Below are 14,033 nucleotides of genomic sequence, written 5' to 3'. Positions count from 1 at the left end.
GATACGATAAGAAAAAAAGAAAAAGGTATATGCAGCACAGATTGGCTATTTTCCTATTCAATAATGTAAGCTTTAGACAGGATTTTTTTTTTTTTTTTTTTTTTTTTTTAAGTATGATATAGTGTACATTACTGCAGATAGGTCAGTTAATTCACAAACCGAAGTCTGGGACTTGGGACTTTGGATAGACTTTGGCCCCATCCGGACAACGTTTAAATGCTGCTTTGTTGTTTGTTTTTTTAAAGAGGCATAAAAGATCAATGAAAAAACAAACAATGGCGTAGGCTGACCTTCCTTTCTGAATGTCACCTCTGCCATGCTCGCCTCATACATTCAGGTGAATGTGGAACATGACAGCATTCAGTAAGCATCTAAGAAATGATTATCACTTGAAGAAATAAAGCTGTTCTGACCTACAGGGAAAGATAAAACCAGGCAAATCCCAATGTTCAACAAATACAGTATTACTGCATGTTTACCTACGTTTTAAATAATTTACTTTATGCTGCAACTGAATAAAAAATATCCCACATCCAGCTCTGACAATATATTTAAAACAGATGTGATGGGTGTTGTTTTTGGACCCCAAGTAAAATAGTTGCAGTGGTTAGCTGCGCCTTTGTTCTAAGTACTGTAGCTAAAAAAGCTGCACCCTTCCCAAAATATAAACTTGGAAGGCAAGACGTGTACAGTATGTGAAAACTATTACACAGACGCATGCCGAGATTTTCAGAAGCTGTCATAAAACAAGCACAACTCAATCCCCGAATGTGAGTATATAAAACAAAAGGCTTAAAGGGCCACAAATTGTGCGTGATACGGTTTTCAAAATGTTCTTTAACAATAAATCAACAAATCAAAATTAGTATAAAACAATAAATAGTCTGCTAGATTCCAATTCAATCTACTGTATGTGGATCAAACATGCTCAAATTTCAAACGTGCACTTTTAAAATATACACTGTAAACTCATCTATGATTCTTTAGGAAATGCATTTCAGCCAGTAGCCAAGACGGCCCACTTCATGTTACTCATTTGTCCTCTCCAGATAAATCCGGTGTAATATCTACAAAATACGCTTACACATTTACATCCTTTATATTAAAGAAAAAAGTATTTGTCATAGAACTGTTCTAGAAGTGTAGAATTATACCTTTGCACATATCCAGGTGAGGGCCAATACGTACATCATCACATGGGGATGCAGTCATTATGTTGACTGTTATGTTGATATTGTTGAAATGTCAACATGGGGGCATGCTCAGAATAACGACCTCTTATATGTCGACATGTGAAATGCTGACATTCTGTGAATGCAGACAGGGAATATACAGTTTTGCACTAGGGTTAGGGGTTAGCAATACTAACCACCGAAACCGCTACAGAAAAAAAAAAAGGAAGGCATCATCAGCTGGCCAATAGCACTGCTGGAGCTGCTGTACCCACCAAACCACGCAAGTCACCATTGTCATACCCATATAGGTCAATACATATCCTATCACATGGAACCAATAAATGCCCATGTAACCGTTCACATGAGAAATAGTGATATAGAAGTCCAAGGGAACCTTTATGTACTAAAGTCCTGCTATTCACCTGGCTTTAGTTCTCTTACAGCAAACTCTCAGCTTAGTGATGAAACACATCGGCTGTCACCAACAGTTGGTGAGGAGCATGCTGTCTGCGTGGGGAATGTCTGTGGTGTCCTTACTGCAGTTGCTTCAGGAATGGATTATAAAGAGTATGGGGGAACCAACTGCCATTCCTTAATAATGGCATCTGCAGAGCATGATGAAGACCTACGCAAGCGTTAACAGTGCCACAAATACTAGAATACCAGCTGATCCAATGCAAAAAAAAAAAAAAAAAAAACAACTTGGGGCACTATCAAGATGTAAAAATATAAATCAATGTCATAACGAAACCTGTACAGAACAATGTCAAAAAAACAATAGCATGTGTTCTTGCTATTCCTGGCCATTTTAAGGTCCATGTGTCATGATGTTTATTGACCGAAAACGAAATGTGTAACAAAAAAACTTCCCCAAACAGGGTCACTTACTTAACACCCATTCAAAACGTAGTTATCAATCTGTACTACACAATACCACGTTTGTAGCTATGAAAAAAAAAAATATTCTGAGATTCTGTTAATTTAAAAACTTGTAGACACTGCACAGCTAAACTGCAGAAAAAGTACCAAAAGCAGAACAATGTAAATTTCTCCAAATAAGAAAAAAAAAAGAAAAAGAAAAATGCAGTCTTACCCATAATGACCACAATCTAAACCAAGATTCTTCATTGGATACTGCTTGCATTGCAAGCAAAACAATGCCCACGATTTAAGTTCCTCAGCAGAGCTGTACAGTAAATTCAGCAGCTAGGCTGGTGTTCTAGAATGCTGAGTGGACAAAGGTCACCAGAAGAATTTGTACAGAGTTAACCATAACACAAAGCCAACAAAAAGCAGAACAAGATGCAAACATTAATGAAATCATTGTGGGATAAAGCTTTGCTAACAAAATGCACACTCAAGTCACCCATTCTGCTTCAGCCCTAATTTTCCTTTAAAACAAACATTCCTGAGAAATCATATTTTTCCTTTACAATACACCTGCCACCTATATTTAGCATGTTGACAAAATCTTCATGAGAATGTAGCCCCTAAATTTAATGTGAGCCTTCAAAGTCTATGACGCAAGAACTAGAGGCAGCAGTTTTGCAAGCTCAACAAATGATCTAAGGCAGGGGTGGCCACCAGTCAGAGACAAAGAGCCAAAAATTCTTGTTAGGTACGTCAAAGAGCTGACATCAAGCTGAGGCGCGTGTGCAAAAATGGGGTGTGGCCTTATGCCTGCTAGGCCACACCCCTGGTATAAAATACAATGAAAATGCCAGATCCACACAAAATACATTTTAAAGCCAGAATAAACATAAAATACATTAAAAAAGCCATATTCACATAATACACTTCAGCTCCTCCATGTGTCACTTCAGCCATTACCTGCCTGTGTCACTCCAGCGAGCTCCTACATGTGCAAATGTGTCACTCTTGCTAGTACCCTCCTGTGTCACTCCTGCCAACACCCTCCTGTGTCACTCCAGACAGAACCCTCCTGTGTCACTCCAGACAGAACCCTCCCGTGTCACTCCAGACAGAACCCTCCCGTGTCACTCCAGACAGAACCCTCCCGTGTCACTCCAGACAGAACCCTCCCGTGTCACTCCAGACAGAACCCTCCCGTGTCACTCCAGACAGAACCCTCCCGTGTCACTCCAGACAGAACCCACTCCAAACAGAACCCTCCCGTGTCACTCCAGAAGAACCCTCCCGTGTCACTCCAGTTCGCTCCCCCATTGTGCCCCTCCAGCCAGCACCCGCCTGTATCACTCCAGCCAGCTCCCCCTTGTGTCACTCCAGCCCACCCTCATATGTCACTACAGCCCAGTATCTCGCTACCTCAGTTTTCAGTCGCCATAGTGCTGCTGTGTGTCTGGCTGGAGTGCACCAGTTTCCAGATCTGTTGTGGTCAGGTGACTGAGTGTTGGGAGCCACATTTGAATAATGAAAGAGCCGCATGTGGCTCAAGAGCCACGGGTTGGCCGCGGCTGATCTATGGGAACATTAGCTAGCAATTCATATGCCCCAATTACATCACAGGGGTACATAGGGTGGAAGGTTTCTGTACTTCAGTGATATCATGCTCGTTCTTTGTGTCCTGCATATGGTAATTCTATAAAAGATGATTCATTTCATTAAATAAAGCAACTAGGGAAAATTACCAGGTAGGCGCTTAATGCCAATTGATGGACACAGTGGTAAAAAATTAAACCAATTTATTACATAGATTGACAACAAACAACACATAAAAATAAACAAGACCACAATACAATAGTAGTATAAAACTGAGGTTCCGGAGACCTCTAGATTAAATAATAAGTTAAAACTAATTGAATGTACTCAGAAGGTAGTCACAATACCTGTGTATTAGAGAATAATTCTTTGATAGCTTTTGGCTATATTAGGTTTCTTGCCCAGATGTAAAAAACACACAAATACTTGGCACAATTGTGCATGTGGGTGTCCTCACAATGTGTATTAGGTTCCAATTAGGAAAGAGTTCATCACTTGCCGATTTTGGTATGAACAGTGCAAGGATGGACAGAAGTAAAATAGCTGTTACTCACAGACTGGACGGCATTTCCTTTATTATACCGCAATGGTATCGATGTGCGTGGCCGCTCTCTATCACCCTAAGCATGGGTGAGACATCCGTCAGCGGCAGGATTCGTCCGTGGCGTGAGCTGTCTGTAGCGTCAGCTGAAAAGTCGCTCTTTCCTCCGGCAAAGTGTAGATGCACCGGTACAGCGTGCTCCACCCCCAGTGCTGGTGGAATAGTGCTCACCAAGATGAATCACCAGGTGTTCCCAGTATGGTCCAAGGGATTAAATGAAATAGTCACGCTGAAGATATAACAAGTGTCGGCAGTAGTTTAAATGAACTGCTGGGAGGACACACTTCAATTCTTGTTGGCAATAGGTATTGGGGCTCCTTCTCTCTGTATCCTCAACGCGTTTCTCCGCACCCCAGGCGGCTTCTTCAAGAGGCAGAGTGTTCTACTCAGAGCATTGATTCTCACTCTTTTATACCTTGTCAGTTCTAATTAGTGAGAACAGGTGTATGTGAGAATTCAGCTGGTGAATTCTCATTTGCACTTTCATATAGTAATGCTTAGCTTAGAGTACTAAAAGTGGTCCGTATTAAATATACAACAATAATTAACATTTAAAAAACTTAATATTAGCATATTAATAATATTGCGATGCGGACAGAATGTAATACTTTATACTTTCCAATTATAAAGCAGGATATTAATTATTTTAATGATTAAACAAGATAATATTACTGCATTCTTTATCACATATAAATTTCTCAATTGGACAGATCACTCATTTTTAAATTCATTTATTTATTTATTTATATTTATATTTTTATTTTTATTTATATTTTTATTTTTACATATAAATAAATATGATGCAGAGACATCTCAAATTATTCTCTAATACACAGGTATTGTGACTACCTTCTGAGTACATTCAATTAGTTTTAACTTATTATTTAATCTAGAGGTCTCCGGAACCTCAGTTTTATACTACTATTGTATTGTGGTCTTGTTTATTTTTATGTGTTGTTTGTTGTCAATCTATGTAATAAATTGGTTTAATTTTTTACCACTGTGTCCATCAATTGGCATTAAGCGCCTACCTGGTAATTTTCCCTAGTTGCTTTGTTTCTTGAGGAGGCCGGCTACCTCCTCACCAGGTGGCAGCTAATCCCAGGGTGCACACATACACAGGCCTGCCAGCGCCACCATCACCTCTATTTCTTCTTTTCATTTCATTAAATGTTGGTTTGCATTACACGTTACAAGAATTATGCAATCTTTTCATGCAAATGTCCGCCACTGTAAGATTGTCAATAGGAAATTACATTTATCTTAACTGCTTCAGTCAGCTGCAAGTCATACTGCAGGTAAATACAGAGAGAAACATTCCTGTGGGAATAGCTATTCTCATATTGTTAACTCAAACAAAAATAAAGTGTAAATAAATCCTATTTTTAAACAATATATTTTCTCTTTAAACACGCCAAGATTTTTAGCGATGAAAGGCATTTCTAAGATGTAGCCTATTTTTATTTCAGCAGATACAATTTTGAGCATAAATAAAAGGAAGGAATAGTTCATGGTGTAACTATCTATAAACAGGATATCTAACACCAGCAACAAGAAGTTTACACAACACAAAAACATGTAAACACTGTTCAAGTATCAAAAGACCTATTTAAGCAACATATACGAGTGTACATGTAAGAACGTGAGAGGTGTGAAAAGACACATGGGGCCTAATTCATGTCTGTACGCAATGCCGATATTATCGCAACAGGAGCTATTATCGGCAGACTGCGCATGTGCTGTGATGGCAATGGACATGGGACAAGGTGCTGAGGTGATCCCGCTCGCAATGAGGATTTCATGGAGAAGTGATTGACAGAAGTGACCTTTGTTATTGGGGTAAACAGGGAGTGGTTGGAAAAACGCAGGTGTGTCATGGCCATTTTTGGGGTGCCTATCTGCGGTCGGCTGCAAGCTTGTATGTGCAAAAACATGGACCCTGCGTTTCTACTGCCGTGTCCAGTCTGTGTAGCCATAAGTCTACACGTAGCCTTCATTTTCCTTGTTTTGGCATATAGGTTGCAAATGTGTACGCAATTTGTGATCGCTCCGGTGGGCGTCAGCATCACTTGCTAACATTTGCAGTTCCATAGCCTGAAAAATCGCAATTACATGTGCGTACAAACACGAATTAGGCCGACAGTCTGCTCTAGAATCAGCCATTATTCTTTGCTCTACACCACAGGTTCTCAAACTCGGTCCTCAGGACCCCACACAGTGCATGTTTTGCAGGTCTCCTCACAGAATCGCAAGTGAAATAATTAGCTCCACCTGTGGACCTTTTAAAATGTGTCAGTGAGTAATTAATACACCTGTGCACCTGCTGGGTTACCTGCAAAACATGCACTGTGTGGGGTCCTGAGGACAGAGTTTGAGAACCACTGCTCTACACTCATCCACTACGCACAAATTCAGTGACACACAACAATATAACGTAAATGAGTCACAGTAAGATCAAATAAACCATTTATCTGTATAAGTACTATATCTCCAGTCAATGGCCGTCAAACCACACATCTTCATCAATCCATAATTTAAAAAAGATGTAAAAGCTCCCAAATCTCCACAAAAATTGACAGTTCCACTAGCCCCAAAGCATTCTAAATGAATAAAAACATATCTGTAAGGCTGGGTACACATTTGGCCAATGACACCACTGACTGAAAGACCCAGCAACCGTGGCACTGATTTCAGTAAGCATACACACTTACCAATCGGCCACTTTATGAGTCTGGCCAGGGGATCAGTATGTAAACCCGGTGGTCGGATTCCTGGCCGTCAGTATACCGACAGCGGGATCCCAACCACGGGTATGCCGGCAGTGGGGTGAACAATAGCATGCTCCTTGCAGGCTCAATGCGCTCGCCATGCTGCGGGCGCGGTGGAAGACACAAGCCAAGGCTGGGGTTTGTGAGCAGAGGCCCTGGACATAAATCCAGGTCTGCTTGTGAGGCCTGTGGTACCCTCAGTCACTATACATCACACGTTGTAGGCCTGCACCCAGAGATACATTTATTATTAAAAGTTTCTTATATAGCACAGCATATTCCATTGCGCTTGACAATTGGAGATAAATGGCTTACATGGACACCCCCATCACTATGGCCGTGTGAGATTCAGTCATTGCCCAACTGACCGACAATCAGGGTATACATCTGCAGTCGTGTTGTCATGGTCTGAATATCGACAGGGAAAGGTTTAGGATTAAGCTGGGTACACACTGGATAATATCATTCATACAGCCGATAAACAATATATTGTCTTGACCATCTGCCGGTGTCTACACACCATGAACGATATCTTGCACAGATATATCAAATCGGCCACGCTGGACATTCTGAATATTTTGTCACACATTTGATGATCAACTGTGTTGCAGACTGTCACCACGTCCAATACTAGATCTGTTTAATTTCCGTCAAAGAACCAATCCTCTATGTGTAGAGCCTGGGTCTGTACATTTCTTCTTTCCTTTCTATTCTCATAACCAGAATAGATTGGAAAAACAAAATTTAAAAAACCCAACACCACTGAAACAGAAGACACCCGAGAATAGGCAGGCCAAACCCGGAATGGGCGGGATCCCGGGATTTAGGCCGAAAAACGGCCTTGATTCAATCCTGGGATTGGAAGCTCCAATACCGGGGATTGAGGGATCAGCGTTGAGCGTCCTAAGGACGCTCAGATGCTGCCCGGTTTCCTCCTTCCGGCTCCCCAGCACAGCATGACGTGCAATGAGAGGTCACACTGCACTATCACACGCCACCGGGAGAGAGCAGTCGATCTCGTCGTCCCCCCGGTGTATGGAGAGTTATGTGTGTGGGGAGAGGGGGGCGGCCACACATGGAAAACGCCAATCCTGTGTATCCCCCCCCCCCCCCCCGATACCCAGGATTGAAAAAATGGCCAGAGATTGGCCTCCCTACACAAGGAATAAAAGCATGCACTCTCTGCTCTGCATGCATCTTCCACCACAGCATGATGTACAGTCCCCCTGGCATGCCTTATTGATTTGTTTGTCAGATAGGAACAAGCCTTGACTGGATGAACGGTCAAACAATGAAGAAAAAAAAACCCACAAGCCCAGAATACGCACACAGCTGCAAGGTGGTTTTGCTGGTTCCAGAAATATGCTCCATCTCTTTACAGTCTATTTGCTAGGTTTAATTTCTATCCTGGATTGGAAGAAAGGTGAAAACGATGAGTCCTTTCATGTTACAAATAATGCACTCAGGCTGTAGCCTCATCAGTAGTAGAAGAGAATACAGAGAGACTATAAAAACTCCCATTATAGAGAAAATATAAGAGGTAGGATAAAGAATAACATATGACTTGCAGTTTTGATGGGAAGAAAGGCGCATTTAATTGCGGTTTCCATTTTATGTTTCGGAAAATACCAATTAAGATTCAGCACTGAAAGACTAATTACAGGGCTGTGCATACACACAAAGGGCATCATCACATGCAGACATTGTACAACTGATCTACATGTGAAAGGTGCACTTCCATTGGGGGATATGCAGAACAGAGACCCGGAAACATGCTCACATACAGCCCTATGATCTCCATTTGTGAGTTTTCATCTAATAATAATAGTTCCCTGAACCAAAAAGTTATTAAACCCTAAACTACCAAAACAGTCCAACCTGAAAAACAAAAAACAAAACACCAAACTAAAAAACCTAACTCCAAACAAAAAACAAACTCCAAACAAAAAACAAACTCCAAACAAAAAACAAACTCTTTAGACTATAGCTCTAAAGCAGGCATTCCCAACCAGGGTCCTCAACAAGGCCGTTTCTTGCCCTTGTGGCGCCCAGGCAAAGTATAGGGGGCGTGGCTTCAAATGGGGGCGTGGTCAATCACACCCCCATTTGTGCCCCCTGAAGCGCCACTGAAAGAAAAAATAAAATAAAAAAAAGTATACTCACTATCCCCGTTCCTGATCCAGACCGCTGCAGACCTCCTCCGCCGGCGCCGCTCTTCTCTCCTCGATCTATGGGAGAGACGTTATTAGGTCTCTCCCATAGAACAGCATAGACATTAGAGGTCAATTATGACCCCTAGTGTCTGTGCCACTATGCTATGCGGTGCGCGATGACGTCATCGCGCACCGCACAGCAAAGGTCCTCTCCATGAAGGGAAACTAGACCGTAGCGTCTAGTTTCCCTTCATGGAGAGGACCTTTGCTGTGCGGTGCGCGATGACGTCATCGCGCACCGCACAACAAAGGTCCTCTCCATGAAGGGTAACTAGACGCTACGCGACTGGTTCCCTTCAAAGCGGGGGGCACAGTGGCGGATCTTATCATGGTGCGGCGCCCTCCGGAAGGCGGCGCCCCAGGCAAAAGTCCTGCTTGCCCGTGGCAAGATCCGCTACTGGTCCTCAAGGCACACCAACAGTGCAGGTTTTAGTGATATCCAGGCTTCAGCACAGGTGACTTAATTAGTAGCTCAGTTATTTTGATTTAACCATCTGTGCTGCAGCCTGGATACAGTAGCGGATCTTGCCACGGGTAAGCAGTACTTTTGCCCGGGGCGCCGCCTTCCGGAGGGCGCCGCACCAGGGCAAGATCCGCTGCTGCAGTGTGTGCCCCCCGGCCCCCGCTGTCGCCCTGCTGCCGCTGGCCGCTGGGAAGGGAAACTAGACGCGTACGCGTCTAGTTTCCCTTCGTGGAGAGGTCCTTTACTGTGCGGTGCGCGATGACGTCATCGCGCACCGCACGGCCAAGGTCCTCTCCGCGAAGGGAACTAGACGCTACGCGTCTAGTTTCTCTTCGTTGAAAGGACCTTTGATGTGCGGTGCGCGATGACGTCATCGCGCACCGCGCATCATTCCAGTCTGTACAGGGGGGCGTAAATGACCACGCCCCCTGTATGAAGCCACGCCCCCAATGCCGCCCGGGGCGCCAGAAGCCCTGGAACCGGCCCTGCCTGGATATCACTAAAACCTGCACTGTTGGTGTGTCTTGAGGATCGTGGTTGGGAATGCCTGCTCTAAAGTAAACAAGTTTATTTGAGACTTAAGGGTAGATTTACTAAAGTTCCTAAAAATCTAGAGTGGAGGGAGATGTTGTCCATAGCAGCGAATCAGATTCTGTGTATCATTTTCTAGGTTGTGACAGAGAAATAATAGCTAGAATCTGATTGGTTGTTATAGGCAACACAATCGCTCTTTAGTTTTAGAAGCTTTAGTAAATCTACCCCCTTGAAGTGAGATTTCTACTGTAGATTATTTTAATTTACTGACCTCCTGCTACTTCAGAACACTGCTTTCCTTTCTAGCGCCCTCTGCTATAGTCTATCTTTGTTACCCAGCAATATGAAACAAATCCGTTCCCTGCTCACACGGGGACCAATACAGAGATGAACGCAAGTAGGCTTTGTGGACATATATTGTAAGCTTTTGCCGTGTGCATGCTATGGACCCAACTGTACATAACTACAGGCATTGCAGAGTGCTACACAACTCCACCTGCGACTGAGGGCCAGAACTGGGTGGTAACTGGGGATTCATGGCAAAGGTCCTAATTCAGACCTGATCGCAGCAGCAAAATTGTTCTCTAATGGCCAAAACCATGTGCAGTGCAGGTGGGGCAAATATAACATGTGCAGAGAGAGTTAGATTTGGGTGGGTTATTTTGTTTCTGTGCAGGGTAAATAATGGCTGCTTATTTTTTTTTTTACACTGCAATTTAGATTTCAGTTTGAACACACCCCACCCAAATCTAACTCTCTTTGCACATGTTATATTTACCCCACCTGCACTGCACGTGGTTTTGCAGATTAGAGAACTATTTATTTTGCTGCTGCGATCAGGTCTGAATTGGGCCCAAGGTTCGTGTTGCCGAAACTGCAGGCTGTGCAGAGCTATACGTGCGTGTAGTTACCTATGTTTTCGGAAGTAATACAGCCAGTGCATGTGTGTTTTGAAACCCAGTGTAGGACCGTTCTTCCCATACCGTGTGCACAGCTGTGCATAGGGCAAATATACTAATTATTCATCATGCGCAACAATGCAGGTGCCCCACAGACAGCAATGAAATATTTTTGTGATATAAATGCAATATAATAGTATCGGTGCCACATATTTCATCATAAACCCTAATGCAGCGAAGGAATCATTAGATCCTTCCTGGCAGTATTTATCCAGTAGTATACTTGGCTAATGCGATGCACAAAATAGAGTACATTGGTGTCTGCTTGTGTAGACTTAGGCTCATATTAGAGTAATATATTACTGCAATAAAATAGCACAGACAGACATCTATGCAACGTTTATCTAAAACCATACAGATAACATAACAAATACATGTTTTTACAAGCGATAATTCAATTACAGACTATGGCATTGTCTATTTTATAAGAAGCGGACATACGGTGTTATATGAAGAGACTATTAATATTGGCACAGGTTAGAATGATTCGAATGATCCAGTGGAAGGGGTGGAATAAGATTGGTCTATTTCGATTAAACTAGTTTAAAGTCTGTAGAATGCGGTGTCCGGACAGATGGCCAACAGCAACCATGTCAACACTAGAATGTCGACACGGATTTACCCACCTGCTCCTAAACTGCTGTTCACATGACTATTGCCGCCAGGCCCAGGTAAGGGACTGCTGGGAACCCAGGGACATTAGATTGATATTCTATCATGTCGACATGTCATCCGTGTAGACGTGATGAATGTTGCCATGCACATGAGAACTGTCGACTTAACATACCACACCCTAGATTGCAAGAAAAGCTGCCCATTCACCTAAAGATATGGATCTATTCATGAAGCAGTGAAAAGAGAGGAGAAGTGAGCCTGTGGAGAAGTTGCCCATGGCAACCAATCAGCTGCTCTGTACAGTTGTATAGTATGCAAATTATAAATGTTACTTTAATGCTGATTGGTTGCCATGGGCAACTTCTCCACTGGCTCACTTCTCCACACTTTTCACTGTTTCATAAATAGACCCCTAATTGTCCGATCTGGCTGGTTGGAATGAAAATCTGGTAATGTATGGGAGCAAATGACAATTGACCATTTGCTCCTAAATGCCGGAAGACTGATAAAAATGGTAAAATCAGACAAATTGGTTAAATCCATTTGATTTAACCAAGTTGTCTGATTTACCATTTTTGTTTGTTTTTCAGTGTTTGGGAGCAGATAGTCAATTGTCATTTGCTTCAATACTTTACCAGATTTTGGTTCCAACCAGCCAGATCGGACAATAAATCTTTAGGTGTATGGGCAGCTTTACTCATAACATTTATACAGTTATATCAGGATGCATTTTGGGAGCTTTCAGAAGATATTTAAGGTTTACAGTTTTTAATGTACTATTCCTTCTTATACACAACGGGATATTGATCAGTAAACCTGGCTACACATTGGATCAGGAATGCCAAGAAGCTGCATCTATTTCTAATCTGTCCACGCAGGCCCCTGCAGCCCTTTTGCTGTAACTCAGACTGAGCAGCACTAGAACATGAGGCTATTGCAGTGGTTTCCAAACTTTTTTGAATCACGGCTCCCTAGAGTATCAGAATTTTTTTCACAGCACCCCATGGCCAAAATTTCTTATTGAGAAATTTAGAAAGAAATACTACATTAAGTAGATCGCGTTTATATGCCAACCTTAGGGTCAGTTGTGTGGTGAGGGACAAGATTTGCTTCTGTTTGGCCACATTTTATGACTGGCAGCCACCAGCACTGGTTTTGCCTATTATATTGACCATGAATAATTTGAATTGGTCCTGGACCACCAACCCAGGGCACCCCTGCAAGTGTCCCGAGGCACCCCAGGGAGCCACAGCACACAGTTTGGGAACCTCTGGGCTATTGTATGGCATGAAGATCACTACACACCGGTAATCAATCATAATCTGCCAACCGCATTTATAATATGCAAGACAATGATCTGATCTACATGGACTCTCTGACATCATGCTTTTTGGAGCCACACATATTGAGTTATGAAATACATGCAAATATTCAGTCATTGAAGGGGCGGCTTCAGTACAGCTAACACAGGAGGACAATAACATGCAGTAAAGTATATAAGTTACATGCAGTGGCCTTACCTCCTTGCCAGGATATACTGTATAGCCGTCAATGTTATAAGATTTTATTTCATGATGGATAAACTTTGCACTTTAGGTTTAGTAGCATTTGACGTTAGTCCCGCTACTGGGGTCAGGAGACGTGGGGGTATCAGACAGCTATTTAAACAGAGTATTTATGATAGTGGAAGGAATTCTAAATCATAAATACTTTGTGCTTAAATGAAAGATCATTATCTCAAAATCCGTGAAATATTCTTTATAATATTATATTTAGTCAGCATGCAATTCCAAAGAAAGACGTTTCAACATTAAGGGCAGTATCCTGTTGGGCGCGATAAATTATCGCAAATGCGGTAATTCAGTATCCTATTATTGGCGATAAGTCTCCATAGGGTTTATCACAGATTTCTCTTAACCAGCTCAGAGCTGGTGATAAGTAGTACAAAATCCCTATTTTGAGCTAAAAATGTCGGGGTTTGGTTCAGAACACCTTGGACACCCCCCTGAATGACTAAATTAAGCACAGACATTTTTTATTATTTTTAATTAGCTACTAATGCCGTCATTTTTGGGGTCACAAAATGCAAAGTAATGGAAATTGGGGTACAAGGTATGGAACAGGTATATTGGGGTGCATTATGAGTGGGACAAGTGTTTTTAGACATGCAAGTGGGAGTAATTGGTCTGTTTACTTTTATTTTATTTTTAAATGTCCCTTAAATTGACCAAAATATATACTTATA

At 42.3% G+C, this 14,033-nt stretch overlaps 1 protein-coding gene across 2 annotated transcripts in view; it reads right to left on the bottom strand.

Annotated features, from left to right (window-relative positions):
* Positions 1–14,033, bottom strand: part of ATP11C (ATPase phospholipid transporting 11C) — a 330,923-nt gene that overhangs the window by 237,589 nt on the left and 79,301 nt on the right. Inside the window, exon 1 of one of the 2 annotated variants that reach the window (XM_063937409.1) lies at positions 2,269–2,373. The exons of the other annotated variant lie outside the window; for it this stretch is intronic. Within the exon in view, the coding sequence (XP_063793479.1) occupies positions 2,269–2,319 (51 nt within the window). The 5' untranslated portion in view covers positions 2,320–2,373. Of the gene's footprint in view, positions 1–2,268; positions 2,374–14,033 lie in introns of those variants that run through there. 2 annotated transcript variants of the gene reach the window in all.

Source organism: Pseudophryne corroboree, chromosome 8 (assembly GCF_028390025.1).
Source record: "Pseudophryne corroboree isolate aPseCor3 chromosome 8, aPseCor3.hap2, whole genome shotgun sequence".
Classification (NCBI taxonomy): Eukaryota; Metazoa; Chordata; class Amphibia; order Anura; family Myobatrachidae; genus Pseudophryne; species Pseudophryne corroboree.
Note: the sequence above shows the minus strand (reverse complement) of the source record. Positions and strands in the feature narration are given on the sequence as shown.